The 17,003-nt window shown below is 29.4% G+C and overlaps 1 protein-coding gene across 6 annotated transcripts in view; it reads left to right on the top strand.

The window, feature by feature from the left end:
• LOC122503032 (protein PTHB1) overlaps positions 1 to 17,003 on the top strand; it is a 96,496-nt gene that overhangs the window by 39,757 nt on the left and 39,736 nt on the right. For 3 of the 6 annotated variants that reach the window (XM_043613435.1, XM_043613432.1, XM_043613430.1), the window contains exon 1: positions 10,994 to 11,298. The exons of the other annotated variants lie outside the window; for them this stretch is intronic. Coding sequence is in view for 2 of the 3 variants with exons in the window: in XM_043613432.1 (XP_043469367.1) it covers positions 11,027 to 11,298 (272 nt within the window). In the remaining variant the exon portion in view is untranslated. Of the gene's footprint in view, positions 1 to 10,993; positions 11,299 to 17,003 lie in introns of those variants that run through there. 6 annotated transcript variants of the gene reach the window in all.

The following is a 17,003-nucleotide window of genomic DNA, read 5'->3' as shown; positions in this document are numbered from 1 at the left end:
CATAGTATATTCGCGTTTTAACACCAAAAGATGATTGTAAAAATTGCAAGTCAATCTATCACCATATGCGAAGTTGGGAGATTATTTTTGAAAAAAGTCTGTTTTGCTAAAATGTCAACGTAATGTTTATCATATTGTTTTCTACATTAGAATTTCAGAATATTTTTTACGTAAAATGTTCTCCGGAGTGGAATTTCCTGCTGAACACGAATATCGTATTTATTTTCAAATTAATTCACGTCGTTCCTTAAAATTTGGAAAAAACTGAAATATGGGCTCATGGGGCAAGGATAGTTAGAGATAATACGGCACGGTAAAAGCGTGTTAATACTATTGAAAATTTTAAAAAAGTGTTTGATTGTTCTTTTTAGGTTCATATACATAATGGTGCGTAATTATATACGGAAAACGAAGCTTATGACCAAGAAATTGGTGGTCGTCTGAAAAAAATTGGTTAAACTTCTGATTCTAGTTCAGATAAATTTTAATATAATAATTGCAATTCAGAAATTGTTCCATACATATTTTTAATACTTGGGATATCAATATGGAATAGTCTAAATCCAGTAAAATAAAAAAACAAAAATTTACTGATTTTCTATAACATTTTTGGCATTCGAATTCTTTTAACTATCCTTGCCCCGGTACTGGGGCAAGGATAGTTACAAATTTTTGTTTACTTTTTCATTCATATCTCGTAGGGATTTGAGTCTACAGTAAAATAATGTACAGCAAAATTATAGCCAAATAACTAGACTTTCCAAAAATACTTTTCATTTGCAGATACATAATCAAGTTTGGCCGCTAGATCCGAAAAGGTCTTACCTAACTATCCTTGCCCCATCCTCCCCTATGTGTAAAATTTTTAGTCATAGTTTTCACTTTGCCCTTATAAGTAACAAAATATACGGCACTGGCATTAATATATTAGATTAGCCCGACTTCTCATCGGGACTCAGTGGCCGTGCGGTTTAAGTGGTTGCGTCAAGGACTTCCGGAATGCGTTTGGGGCGGGGGGACGTGGGTTCGATCCCACATGCGAGCGGATTTTTTCATTATAAGCGTTACATAAAATAATAAAATTACTATTTAATCTGTATAATTAATAAGTGTTGTTAAAAAAAAATTGTGAACTTGTTTGTAAATAATATTAAAAGTCTGTTAAAAATGTACCAATTATCACAAATTGTCTTTTTTTGCTAAAATTATTTTTCAACATTATTAATATTATGTTAAATGACATTTATTGTTAGTAATATAATATTTATATGAAAATAATATAATTATTATAATAATAACTTATTGTCATTAAATATGTAAATACATATATATTAATAACAATACTGTTTATTATTAATAATAATAATTAATATATTCACGTTATATTGAATGAACGCGTGAGAAGCGTGTAAATTTGGGAACAGTGGAAGCAATCTTGTTCAGTCCTGTTTTCGTCTTCCGCAGCATTGATTGAAGATTGAACGCCAGTCTTCAACAAAGACTGAGCGTCAGGTTTACATCGGTGTTACTATTCCGGACTGAAGTAGCCTTGCTTTCGCTGTCCCACCAATCTTCAACCAATACTGACCAAGTCTCAGTCAAGCTTCGTAAAGCCTGAACTCACTGTCAGCTCGCGCCTGGGTAGCATTACATCACTTTCCAATTTTACATTTTACAACCGTGTTTTTGCATGAATTTAAACAGAAAAATTTAAAAAAAAAATTTAAGCAGAAACCAAAACCAAAAAAAAATTATCTGAAACAGAAAACCGTTTACCGAAATCCGTATTATAAAAATTTCAAACCCTTTATTTTAAAACGTAATTTTCGTTTTATCGGTTTTAAATATAAAAGTAAAACTGAGTTGAACTAAAAGTCGGACAAGTGCGCAGGGTTGCACTCGCACTAAAATTACGGGTTTCGTACACCAATATTAAAATTATTTGGTTAAAATTAAGAAATAAAAAAGAAATATTGAAGTATGGTATGTCTAATTTTGTAAGCGATAAGTAGAAGAACCAAATTAGCTGATTACAAAAAATTAATTAAAAAATTTTTTTTTAATTTTCTGAAATTAATTATTTGTGATCAGCCTGTAAAAATACACTAGTATACCAATTTTTAGCTAATTAAGGTGAAATAATGTAGGGTAAGGGACCGCAAGGTGGCCACTCATTTTTTGAACGACTGTAATTCCTAAACGGTAATATACATAGTTGACACAGAACCTAGAAATCCTGGAAAAGGTATGGAATTTAGAAAAGGGTATGGAAAACCTGGAAATAGGATGAAATTTAAAAATATTTCTGGAATTTCGCCTGTTTTTAAAGATTTTTAACAAAATTTTAATTTAAAATTGAAAAATTTTTGTGTCATCGCCATATAAAAATCTCTACGGAAAAAAAATTGTTGGCTCGTAATTATTAAGTTTCTGGTATTTGGAAATTTAAAAAAACTTTTAAGAGCCAAAGCTGTCATTAGGCCAGCAATTTTTTTAATTTTTTATTAAAATTTCATAAATATTCACGGAGAAAAATGGAGTTTGAAAAACTGGGAGTCAATATTGATAAAACAGGACTCAGTCCAGTATAAAAGTTCATTAACACTGAAAGAAAGGCTTTGGAAAGAACAGACAAACGCGTATGTTTGGTGGTTTTGGTTTGAACTAGCAATCCATAAAGGTTATGTTACACATTGGTGTGTTGACGTTGACATATGTATGTGTAACGCTCCGATCAGTATAGCTGAACTACCTATAATTTATGTCAGTAGCCGGTATCAGGTTATTACCAATTCCTTATGGGAAAAATAGACATAATTCTAGCTGTACCGGCGAATTATTTCTTTCAGTGAATACATTTCCATCAAGCATCTTAGGGTATTGCGTATAGTGTATAGAGGGCCTTAGTTCCAAATGTCACTGTAAACAGCATTGAAACACAGGCGAAGATTACTTACTTCGAAATTTTCACAATAAAGGAACGCAGGCGTGTAACCTGTCAAAATAAATGGCCGACGCGACGTGAAACGAGTGTTTCCTTTTATTCACTTCGTCAATTTTATATAAAAAAACAATAACCAATCATTAAAAAAAGAAAAATATGTTAAATGCACTCTTTATATATTCATATTCATTAATTCACAAGTTTTATTCTTCCCACATCTTCATACTTACAATTAACAACTAAATGCATCGGAAAATCTTACAATCATACGGGATTGAACACCTACCTATAACCATACAACTAAATATACGTATAATTATAAATCGCACGCTTTTACATTATGCCTCTCTCGGCTACGCAATCGATGGGGGAAATTTCCTATTTAAGAAACATCCCTTACCAATGAAATAAATTAGATCATGCGTGGATTTTACTTTGTAATTAATGTAAGTATGGATGTCAACAATATTCATAATATTGAATAAATAATATTGTCAACTAGTTCAAATTTGATACGGTTATTAGAATTTAATAATAAATAAATAAAAAACATTAATTTTTTCCTAACCTTTTTCAAGTTTGACACTCCTCATGGTAAATTTGATTATTCTTTTTTTTGCTTATAAGAAGCAACTTTGAAATATTGATAATTATTTATCCTATATTTCATATATTAAAAACTAAATTATTTTATTATTCATCATAAAATTTTCCAAATTGATCAAATTTACATTTTTCATACACTGAAGTCTTGGTTATACGGAGTCGCCTGCTAATTTTTTTATATCTTTAGAATTTATTAATATAGTGTAAAATTGATAATTTGAATTTATTAAATTGCATTTGTAGACAAATAAATAAATTAATTAATATTGTCCGATAGCTCACTAACAATTTTGAGAGTAGGTTATATCAAGGGGAAAAAAGGATTCAGTAATAGGTACTCTACTGCACGGAAAGAAAAAGTCCGTCAATCATTAATAGACGGGATAATAATCATTACTTTGAGACGGGACACAAAATCATTGAATGGATAACATACTTTGAGTCACAATCAATGACGAGTTGCTTGCTAAAATTTAGAAAACTGTCATCAATATATAAAACTCGTTCACTAAAATTTAGAAAACTGTCTATTAAATTTTCTATGACTATCAAAAGCATTCAAAAAATTCAACTTCTTTCAGAATTATCCCTAATTTTAGACACTATTTGGTACAGAATGAACACATTTTTTCTTTATACATACATGCAAAATCCTCGTTTGCTAATCGTTCACAGCTATCCAAAATGGCCGATTTCCTCACTGTGACGAAAGGCGGTGAGCAAAATGCTCTCACCGGTTAGCAAAATGCCATCAGCTGTTACCAAACTAATGTTAATATTACTTATCCTGCTCTGCGCATGCGTTTACGGAAATTGATCGAAATATCCGCGTTGATTTGAAATTTAATATTTTATGTTTAATTAATTTTATGTTTAAAATCTATATATCCGTTATATTTACATAAAATATATTTTGTTAAGCTTATTTGACTTAAAATAACAATATTTTAAATATTATAAACTATTTTTTTTAAACATTTCAAATCAACTCGCGCAGTTCTACCAACGCACTTTCGTTTTGTGAGGGTTGGCGACTTTGGCGGTGACATATTTAAGGTTAGGTAGTTTGTGTTTGTTCGAGTTATTTGTTTTTCGCTCTCTTCATTCATGTTGCCGGTATATTAAAATATGAAAAATAATTATACTTAATACCTAACCTTTCAAGTTGGTTTTTTGTGGTCGGGAGGCTTCGCCCTCCGAACCCCCCGATCGAGGCGCTGCCCCTGGACCCCGTCGGGGGGAGACACCCCGAACCCCCCCGCTCGACCTGAAGCTTCTGCGTTCTTGATAGTATGTCGGTTTAATTGTCAGTATTTCTCGGATTTTGCATGTATTTATAAAGAAAAATAGTGTTCGATACTCGTGGCCGCGAGAGCGATTTGCTCATTGCTCGTGGAGCACAGTCACTCGAGGCTCGGCTTCGCCTCGCAATTCGCAAAACGCTCTCTTGGCCACTTGTATCAAAATATACTATTTCGTTGCACAGTTCCGATATTTTATTTACACTCTTGGACGCTTTAGACCAACACATTTTCGCAGTTATAATAACTACACGTAGAAACGCACACTTATAATACTTTAACTTTAGAAGCGAACTGTTCTTATATACCAAATAACAAAATTTTTCACAACTATACTGAGAAATGATTTTGTACTAATAACTACTTTTTAATTAGCGAGAAATATAAAAGAAAATATATTTTCATCGAGGTCAATTTCTAGACGCAATTCAACTGCAAATTATTAGTTAAGTTAAATATTCACATTACACATAATAGTATATAGGAATATGTATAGGAGACAGCAAAAACACATGGACTATAGAGAAACCGGAAGAAATGCGCATCGGTACACTGCGCAACAATGCGTTAGTGAAGAGCACCGATTTAGAATACGAGTCAACTAACGTTTCACAAACTGTCACTAATGATTCGTAAACATTCAAACATCCATTGATAACAATTCAGCATTAAATCTAAAACAATTGGTCATATACTGGTATTCTAATGAACCCATGACTCGTTTTTTAAACTTTTATAAAGTTTTTCAATTGTTAAGTAAAGTTAAGTAACCAATCAATGGAAAAAGAGTCCCGTCTCAAAGTAATATACTAATCCATTAATGGTTGATGGACTTTTTCTTTCCGTGTAATAATTGTCAATAACAATAATAATTTTTAAATTTAAAATCATTTTTTATTAAAATCGACATAGATTACTTAAATAAACATAAATTTGTCTGCAAAAAAAATTTTGTTTATAAAAAAGAACCAAAGTTTTCTATTTGTTAATTAACATTGTTTGCAACAATTTAAATAAATTATATTATACATTATTATTTGTCTGGTGGTCATGCTGGACTAATTTAAATTGATTCGAATCATCTGCAATGAAAAAATAAAAAAATAAACATGATTTTTTCTAAAAATATTGTAAATTGTTAACTTTGAATAACAAAAAAATATAAACAATTTAAAATTCAAAAATTGGTTTAGTGAGATCGCTTAGGAATTTTATGCCTTTTAATTTAAAAGACCAAGCCCATGAAAATCCGATAAAATTTGTAGGATACAGACAATTTTGAACAGTAAATTGTAAAAATGACGTGAAATAGGTAAATAAACATTTTTCAACCACTTTTTCTCTAAACACAGACACTTTTTACAAAATAGGCCAACATACAACGAGTACACGGAAAGAAAAAGTCCGTCAACCATTAATGGATTAGTATATTACTTTGAGACGGGACTCTTTTTCCGTTGATGGTTACTTAACTTTACTTAACGATTGAAAACGAGTCATGGATTGATTAGAAGGCCAGTATGTGACCAATTGTTTTAGATTTAATGCTGAATTGTTATCAATGGCTGTTTGAATGTTTACGAATCATTAGTGAAAGTTTGTGAAACGTTAGTTGACTCGTATTCTAAATCGGCGCTCTTCACTAGCGCATTGTTGCGCAGTGTACCGAACCGCATTTCTTCCGGTTTCTCTATAGTCCATGTGTTTTTGCTGTCTGCTATACATATCCCTATATACTATTATGTGTAATGTGAATATTTAACTTAACTAATAATTTGCAGTTGAATTGCGTCTAGAAATTGACCTCGATGAAAATATATTTTCTTTTATATTTCTCGCTAATTAAAAAGTAGTTATTAGTGCAAAATCATTTCTCACAAGTTGTGAAAAATTTTGTTATTTGGTATATAAGAACAGTTCGCTTCTAAACTTAAAGTGTTATAAGTGTGCGTTTCTACGTGTAGTTATTATAAGTGCGAAAATGTGTTGGTCTAAAGCGTCTAAGAGTGTAAATAAAATATCGGAACTGTGCAACGAAAAAAATGTGTTCATTCTGTACCAAATAGTGTCTAAAATTAGGGATAGTTCTGAAAGAAGTTGAATTTTTTGAATGCTTTTGATAGTCATAGAAAATTTAATAGACAGTTTTCTAAATTTTAGTGAACGAGTTTTATATATTGATGACAGTTTTCTAAATTTTAGCAAGCAACTCGTCACTGATTGTGACTCAAAGTATGTTATGCATTCAATGATTTTGTGTCCCGTCTCAAAGTAATATACTAGTCTATTAATGATTGACGGACTTTTTCTTTCCGTGTAGGAATCTTCTTAATTACCTTAATTCAAAAGATTGTTTAAATTCATGCAAAAACACGGTTGTAAAATGTAAAATTGGAAAGTGATGTAATGCTAAGAATATAACAGCTGGACTGTCATTACATTACTTTCCAATCATTTCCAATTTTACATTTTACAACCGCGTTTCTGCATGAATTTAAACAATATTTTGAATTTAGGTAATTAAGAAGATTCCTACTCGTTGTATGTTGTCTATTTATCCCTCCGAGATGATTGTTACGAAAAACTTAACCTCAAATATAGTCTGTTTGTCCCTCCAGATAGTTAGTTGAATACTCGAGTTTTCTCCGTGTAGAGAAAAAGTGGTTGAAAAATGTTTATTTACCTATTTCACGTCATTTAAATCAGTGAGTGCCGTATTTTGTCGGGCGATAATTGTAACCTTAAAATTTCACAGACCTTCCAACGCCGATAAGTCTAATAAATAAAAATATATGTTCCACGTGATGACGCGAAAAACATTCATAAAAAATACGGAAAATGAAAACTGTAATTGTATGTAATTCATATAAAAAAAGTTGTGAAATAAATTAACAAATCTCTAAATCAGAGATGTGAATTTATGGCGTTTTCTGGTATAAAGTTTGACAGAATCAAACACAACTTATCACAGTAATTGTGACTACAATGTTTAATTTAGATACACTTATATTTCATTGGATTTGAAATTAATATTATTTCAAGTTTAGAGATTAATTTTTTCCCGTGTACATTATTTTTTGTCTGGTGGTCATGCTGGACTTATTTAAATTGATTCCAATCATCTGCAATGAAAAAATAAAAAAATAAACATGATTTTTTCTAAAAATATTGTAAAGTGTTAACTTTGAGTAACAAAAAAATATGAACAATTTAATATTCAAAAATTGGTTTAGTGAGATCGCTTAGAAATTTTATCCCCTTTAATTTAAAAGACCAAGCCCATGAAAATCCGATAAAATTTGTAGGATACAGACAATTTTGAACAGTAAATTGTAAAAAATGGGAATGTACGCGAGGCGAGTTTAACGTCATATAAAGCCCTACACAGCTGCAGTTTTTAATTAATAACTTTTTTTCGAATTGAGGCTTATTTTTTTCGAAACGGTTTTACACTCGGAGACATTTAAGGAATAGAATACATTTTTATAAATAAATTATATAAAAAATTATTTAAAAAAATTTTTTTAAACAAATAATATATTCAATTAGTGCAATTTAAGATAAAAAAACCCCATATTTTAATTTTAAAATCCGTCAACTAGAACTCGAGAAAAAAATTGTTAATTTAGCAGTAGGGGAGAGTAGGCTACATTGAACCAGCGTCAACAGTGAACCACTTCAATTTTCTGAGAAATGACTGAGTGAAATTTTTTCATATTTAATATATAAGTTAGTTTTACTGAAACAAACTATGTCCAAAAATTTCGGGCACGTAGGTTTATTATTTACAAAGAAAAACTAAAAAAACTGTTTTTCACGTACAAAACAAAAAATTTGGTGGAATTATAATGACGTTTTTTTATTGAAATAAGAAGTTTTAAAAATTAGTAAACTTGCGATTTATTTCGCTTAGGGTGTCAACTTCAATATTCCGATGTGATAAAGAACTTTAAATCTTACACAAATTTATTATAAACAATTTTTGTTGTGAATGTCATGTGAATACAGTGAGTGCGGCATCATTGAACCACCCGAAAAAGCAAAGAATTTTCAATTTTAAGAGTTGTAAAATTGTCTGCTCTACTAATTAGTAAGAAAAATACTGGAAGACATGCTTTCATCACAATTGTGAACGAGATAAACTCAAACTGTCACTTTACCTACCTAACCTGACATTAAAATACATTAATCTCCTATATTAACAAGTAATAACAATTAAATAACAATTTTCTATTTTTTTGAGTGGAAAATAAGATTTTTTACAATGTGTAAGTGGAAATATTATTTTTGAAGTAAATTGTAGTGTTTTATTAGAGGTGGTTCAATGTAGACACACATCCTTCAAAATAAGAAAAGTGTGACTTGTTAGAAAAAAATTTAATTTAATTATTTAATCATAATAATTTGTGTTTGTAACGTGTGTATTAACTAAAGGAGTACTTCAGCTTAATTTTGATACAAAAACCTGATCGAAATTAGTAAAATTTTATTAGTTCTTGGACTTTATAAAATACCCGGTTCAATGTAGCCTACCCTCCCCTACTAAAAAATTCAATTGTTAATAACTTTTACAAAAAAATTTTTTTGGCTTAATATTTTAAGGGATTCTTCTTAACCATATTAAGAGTAAAGAAAACTATTTTGGTTCAAAAAGAAAATTTTTTAGTTTTAGGTGATCCGTTTGAGAAATTTTGACCCTATTATCAAATTATATGGGTAAATCTACAGAACCGGTCGATTTCATGTTACTGACAAATTTTTCTATTTTTAAAGTATTGTATTAATTATTTTCATATTTTTACTACTTTATAAAAGCTCTGAGAATGTACTGAATTAAGAAAATTAAATAAATTTTAACCTACTTCCCTTATATTAATAATAAAACAGATTAAATTAATTTAAAACATGAAATTTGCAGTGTTACTCAAGGTACTTTTTTCTATTCTTATAGGCATAACTTTTTTGGCATACAACGAAACAATTCTAAACGATGGTGAATTATACTTTACTTTTTGTAGAAAGTATTAAAGGTTAAAAAAAAGATGTGCTCTTAATTACAAAGGAATAGTAGTAGAGGTAAATAGTGTTACTCATTATTTTTGAATAATACAATTTTTGGAAACTTTGCATAATAACTTTTGTGGCGTTTGATCAATTAAAATTTCTAACAACAGTACTTATTCGTCTTCATCAGACGAATAAATCTTCGTATTGTAAAATAATGTGTCTTTAGAAATAAAGAAAATATTAAAATAATTATCACCTGAAACATGACCGTGAACAACTCTAAACTTTGCCTTTTTCTAGGAGCACATCTACAGATTGGAATGAAATGAATTGGATACGTGCGTGATTATTAAAAACGTTATTATAATTCTTTTATTAAAATGCCAAATTCTATTGCTAATTTATAATGTCAAAAAATTGAGAATTACAATCAATTTTTCATTCATTTAGTTTAGTTTCATTTAGTTCATTATGAATGTATCAGTCAATGTAAAGAATTAACTGTCTTTTCATTTGTTATTTTTTGAAACTTGCGTCAAAATTAAGATAATTCAACTTATAAAATTAAAAAAAATTAATGTTAAAATAATAATTATTATTTAATTATTATATTAATCATAAATATGTTAATATTAATTATCTTATACAAATAATTATAATTAATTTTATTTTATTCTTTATTTTTTGCACATATTACAAATATATATAGAAAACAAAAGAAGAAAGAAATACACATTTTTAATTATATTTTCTGAAAAAACTCATTTTCGTTTTTGGCTTTTACTTTGCACGGCATTAAAATAAAATGAATTACGTAAAAAGATAATTGTTCTGAAATAAATTTCGAAAAAAATAAACCACAAATGAAAGCTGTGCTTGCAATTAGAAATTTTTCATTTTTGTAAGTGAAAATCGACCAGTTCCATGGATTTGCCCATATGCGATGCACATGAAAGTAAAAAGGTTCTAGAGATATGCCCATAGTATACTGTCCACGACGCCGACGTGTATACACGTTATCACAACCCTTCGACAAGTTCTGTAAACACAATGTTTCATACGTAGTTTCCATAGTAACAGTTAGGCTTAACTAGGGAGAATAATATAAAGTGTCAGTTTATTTTATTCTAACCTTTTATTGAAATTACATGACAGTTAACGCTTTATTATGTCATTGTTTAAAACAAAAGAATGGTGGAGGACTGAATTTAATACTAATGAACGATTTTATAATCAAAAGCTTTTAGTAGCATCTTTATTAAGTTTCCAAACAGAAGATGTTATTATCATTAGTAACAGCAAAGGCGTTTTAAAAATATATAATATACTACCTCGCTGGAAAGAAATGAAATTTCCAATTTCTTATACATCAAATGATTTAATTATTGAAACACAGTTGCCGGACAGTATTATGGACTTAAAAGCTGGAAAATTCGTATCGTATGTACTTTTATCTTACGCATGTGTGTACAGTAATTTTAAATAAAAACTTTTAATATATTTCAAATAATTTTATTTTTATTATTTTTATTGTTACTGTATAAAATTTTAACGAATCAAGCCTTAAGGGGACATTCCAGTTCAAAATGTCAAAAAATCGATTTTTTGTTGTTGTTATTTTCGGATTTCTTATAGTGTCAAGAATACTCTCCTAAAATATTATTGCAAAATTCGAAGTAAAACAAAAGTTATACATCCTTATTCTTCGCCATGTCAAAAATGTTTTTGTATGCGGATAAGCAATCGAATGATTTAAATGTTTTATCATTTGCATTCTTTAAAAAAGACAAACAAAAATGTATTTGGTGTTGCTGATCACAAATTAGATATCAAATTTTCAAAATTCAAAATCGCAGATCCAATATGGCGGAAAAGAAAATTTTTTTATTTTAATTTTTTTTTCGTCCACCATATTGCATCCGCCATTTGTAATTTTGAAAAAATGATGTTAAATTCGTAATTAGCGACCCCAAAAACCCCCGAGTAACGATTTTTAAGCAAATCCGATTATTTTTTTTTAAATTTCGAAACTTATGAATAAAAACTTTAAATGCGTTTTTCTCAAAATGTCTTTTTTTGATCTGGTAAGAGTGATATCTCGAGTTCTTCTGAAGCGATTTTAAAAAATCAAACTGCTTTTGATTCAGCGTTATCATGCCTATAAGTGTTATCATGCTCTATTCAAATCGCGAGAATAGAGTCACTGATTCTCAGTTAAATTTCACTGATTCAGTTTTAGAGAGTATGTAGTAAATTATTCCAAATGATAAAATTAATAGAATTAATTTTCGGTCTCAAAAATAAAAATAAATTACACGAATACACATCTTCGAAGGAATTACACTTTACATGTTAAAATAATGTAACGTTAACAAATAAACAAAAAAATCTTTAAATAATTCATTTTATTTATATTTACACTGCAAAAAGAAGTATCTTAATTTAAGATGTTTTGGTAGTCATTTCTAAGATGTTTTGGTAGACACTTTTTAGTTACTTGAAACATCTTAATTTAAGATGTTAAAAGTATCTTCGTACACATTTTCTGTGTATTTTTGTGGTAAAAAGTTTTGAGGTTAACTATGGGCTCTTATGGAAAACACTTTATGTATCTTAGTTTTTAGTAACTTACACTTATGACGCATCTTACGATTCTCAAGTAACTTATCGCTAAACATCTTATTGCAACAAAAACATCTTAATTTAAGATACTTTAAAGAACTTACAAAAGTATCTTACTTTTCTAAGATGGAAGAAATATCTTCATCACTGCTAAAACGTATAAAGCATCTTAAATATCAGTGAGATGCTTTAGAAAACATCTTATTTTAAGATGTAAGATACCATTTTTCCATCTTACATCTTATTTTAAGATATCAAAAAAGACACCTATTTTTGCAGTGTATAATCTAATTTTGTCATTAACCACCAGTGGAACAAAAAATGTTTTGAAAACTTGATTTTTTTTACTTAAGGCTATGTCCAAGTTGTGAAATGTAAACAAACCAAAAGGTTACTATACCAGCACTAAAAACGCAATTTTGCGACAGCCAATTCTGCCACAAAAAATAACATTTTTACACTGTCTTTACGAAAATGGAAAATTAGAGTATCAAAGTGTCCAAAAAAATCATTTTTGAATATGAGCAATAAAAAGCAATTAGTAAAATAACTAATTATAATGACCTGTAAAATGGCATTTTTGACGCGTCGCGAAAATAAAACTGTTTGAGTATATCAACCGCACGGATGATGAAGAAGTTCCATGTCAGCGATTGGACCTTCAACATGTGGAAGGGTAAATTTTTCCCTTTCCTCCTTGAAATTACAAGAGAAAGGGTTAAAACTTCTTCATCGTCCGTGCGGTTGATATAGTCAAACAGTTTATTTTTTCGCGACGTGAACTCTGCTGCTCTCTGCGCAAGCGCAGAGCGTACTAAGAATGCATTGACAGCACCATGTGGAAGTGCACATTTTGTATTGAATGAAACTTAGTTGTTTCCTCATTTTTTTCAGCTATGCAAGGCGTAGTTACCAAATAGAATACGTCAGTTCACCATTTTCATAAAGAAAATGTGAATTTATATTTATTTACGCAAATGGGAACCGCGAAAAAATGCTTCATTATAGACCGAATAGTGAAGCATTTTTTCGCGGTTCCCATTTGCGTAAATCAATATAAATTCTCATTTTCTTTATGGAAATGGCGAACTAAAGTATCGAATTTGGTAACTACACCTTGCATAGCTGAAAAAAATGAGAAAATAACTAAGTTTCAGTCGAAAAGAAAATGTGCATTTTCGCATGGTGCTGTCAATGTATTCTTAGTTTTGGTTTTGAATGATACTCAGTGGTTTTCTCATTTTTTCAGCTATGCAAGGTGTAGTTACCAAATTCGATACTTTAGTTCGCCATTTCCATAAAGAAAATGTGAATTTATATTTATTTACGCAAATGGGAACAGCAAAAAAATGCTTCATTATAGACCAAATAGTGAAGCATTTTTTCGCCGTTCCCATATGCGTAAATAAATATAAATTCACATTTTTTTTATGGAAATGGTGAACTAAAGTACCGAATTTGGTTACTAAACTTTAAATAACTGAAAAAATGAGAAAACCACTGAGTTTCAGTCAAAAACAAAATGTGCCTTTTTTCATGGTGATGTCATTGCGACCTTGGTACGGTCTGCGCACGCGCAGCGAGCAACAGAGTTCACGTCGCGAAAAATTAAACTGTTTGACTATATCAACCGCACGGACGATGAAGAAGTTTTTACCCTTTCTCTTGTAATTTCAAGGAGGAAAGGGAAAAATTTACCTTTCCACATGTTGAAGGTCCAATCGCTGACATGGAACTTCTTCATCATCCGTGCGGTTGATATACTCAAACAGTTTATTTTTCGCGACGCGTCAAAAATGCCATTTTACAGGTCATTTTAATTAGTTATTTTACTAATTGCTTTTTATTGCTCATAGCCAAACATGATATTTTTGGACATTTTGAAACTCTAATTTTCCATTTTTGTAGAGAAAGTGTAAAATTGTTATTTTTTGTGGGAGAATTGGCTGTCGCAAAATTGCGTTTTTAGTGCTGGTGTAGTAACCTTTTGGTTTGTTTACATTTCACAACTTGGACATAGCCTTACAATTTTCTCACTTTTTCGAGATTTGTTAGCTTTGAAGCCTCATAATTGAAGATTAATTATGTTTAAACTAATTGTTTTTTTAGAAATATGTTGAGGGGGGAACCGTCGATAGGTATAGAAACTGATTTTATTTTACAATGAGGAAAACAAAAGTTATTATTTAAAAAATACTGAAACCGGGGTTGGAATCCTTCCGCAGATGTGTGAAGGGGGGTTAAACTTATTTTTCACGTCGGTGAAGTTCGCAACGTTTATGATCAACGATTGAAAGAAAAAAAATAATTTTTCTATCAAAAAGAATAACATTTTTTGTTCACAAATATTTTTTTTGTAAATCATTATTCATTAAATTATTCGTACTATTTTCTTTACAAAAATTTATAATAAGTTGCTTTAAAAAATATTTTTCTTCTGAAATCGTTGACTATAAACGTTGTAAACTTCACCAACGTTATTTTTCTGAGTGCATGATTTCAATTTGACAAAAAATATTATTTAAGAAAATTTTAGTTTATTCTGATGATTTCTATTTGTCATCAAGATTTTGAATTACACGGAGAAAAATGAAAATTCAGATTTCGGACTGAATATAAAATCATTTGAGTATAATTTCTATTATCGTGGGGAGACCGAAAAAATGTAAATCTGAATTTAAGAATACAATCGTGGCTCCTATTTAAGAATATTGTATACTTAAATTAAGTAGATACTATTTTTAAAATAAGAATATATTCTTAATATTAGAAAAATAATTTTAAGAGGAATATACACTTAAAATATATTTCTGATATTAAGTATATATTCTTATTTTAAAAATAGTATCTACTTAATTTAAGTATACACGGAAAAAAATAATTCAGAAATAGTTCCTGAATTCGTTCCGAAATTGAGGATATGAGCAAAAGTCGGTAATTATTATAGAGCTGTTATTTGGAAGAAATGTCGAACTTTCAAAATAGATATTTAGAAATTATATGGTAAGAACTCGGTATTTATGTGATAGTTTTTACGAAATGTAGCGGCTGAGTATTTCAGATAGTCTGGACGGTAGAACTTCCGATGAGTTCGGCAAAAATTCAGAGGGTCGCTTCATATATGAAGAAGCTCTTATAAGGGCTACAGAATAGTTCCGGAACAATTCCGTAGCAAAGAAAATAAAAAAAAGAAGTTGTGTATACGCGTATATACTTGATCGACATTCGTCAAGCAAGGCGAACTGTGATTGGTTGAGGAGGATACACAGACATACATACATACATAATACACTTATAGCTACCTACATATATTCTAACGCACACATAATTTATACACAAATAAACGCAAGTACACGATTAGACGCTTGTAAATACTATTTTAGAAGAAATATAATTTCTACGACAAAATTTCGATAATATTATAGACCAGTCCTGTATTTCTCCAGGAATTTATTTACAATGCTGATTTTGAAAGTCTCACAAAAACCGTTTCGTAATTAGTTCGGAACGATTCAGATATACTTACATTGAATTTCTAAAAATTTCTGGAACTTTGCACAAATTCTCAATTATGGAACAAATTCAGGAATTCTTACAGAATTTATTTTTTCCGTGTATAATATTCTTAAATAGGAGCCAAGATGGTATTCTTAAATTCAGATTTACATTTTTTTGGTGAAGTTTCTAAATTTCAAAGAATTGTAATATTTTTAATTATTTCATTTTTAAATTTTACAATTCGTTTAAAATTGAATATTCCATTAAAAATAAATATATTTTGTATAGTCATAAGGGCAATTCTCTGGAACCTTTAACTTTTGACTTAAAAAAAATATTACTAGCACATTAATAAAAATTTGTATATAAATTAAAATTAGCATTTAGAATTTATTTTTGCAGTTGAAAATGTAATATTTCGAAAGTCTCATATATTTTTATTCTTTTTTAATAACCCAATGGGAAATGGCCATTAGTCTACCATTGGTGTATTAATGGCCCAATATTGGGAGCCATTGGTTTTCTCTAGGTTTATTATTGGCTCCCAATAATGGACCACTAATGGGAAAATCGTGGGATGTCCACGCCGATGCCAATAATTGGCAACCATTATTGGCACATTATTGGCTGCCATTAAAAAACCAATAATAAAAAAAAATTTTTTATTAAATTTTATTAAATAATAAATTTATTTATTTAATAATTATTTTATTTATTATTATTTATTATTATTTATTATTATTTATTATTAAAAATATTAATTTTTTGAATTAATTATTTTATAGAAATGGTTATTATTTTCTATCACATCGAAATGTGAATAACCCTTTCGTTCAGAGTCTAAAAATTATTTACCTCACATCCATCAGTGCAAAAATAGGAGAGGACGGGCAGAATAAAATTCTACAAATATCCGTGAGAATGCTGCCTCCTTATATACTTTTCAAGTTTCATGTTAGTTGCGAGAGAGTTTGAAACAACACCTCCTACGGAGCGTTGAGCGAACTACATACTTACTACATGAT

This window comes from Leptopilina heterotoma, unplaced genomic scaffold (genome assembly GCF_015476425.1).
Source record: "Leptopilina heterotoma isolate Lh14 unplaced genomic scaffold, ASM1547642v1 Lhet_24, whole genome shotgun sequence".
In the NCBI taxonomy this organism is placed as follows: Eukaryota; Metazoa; Arthropoda; class Insecta; order Hymenoptera; family Figitidae; genus Leptopilina; species Leptopilina heterotoma.
Note: the sequence above shows the minus strand (reverse complement) of the source record. Positions and strands in the feature narration are given on the sequence as shown.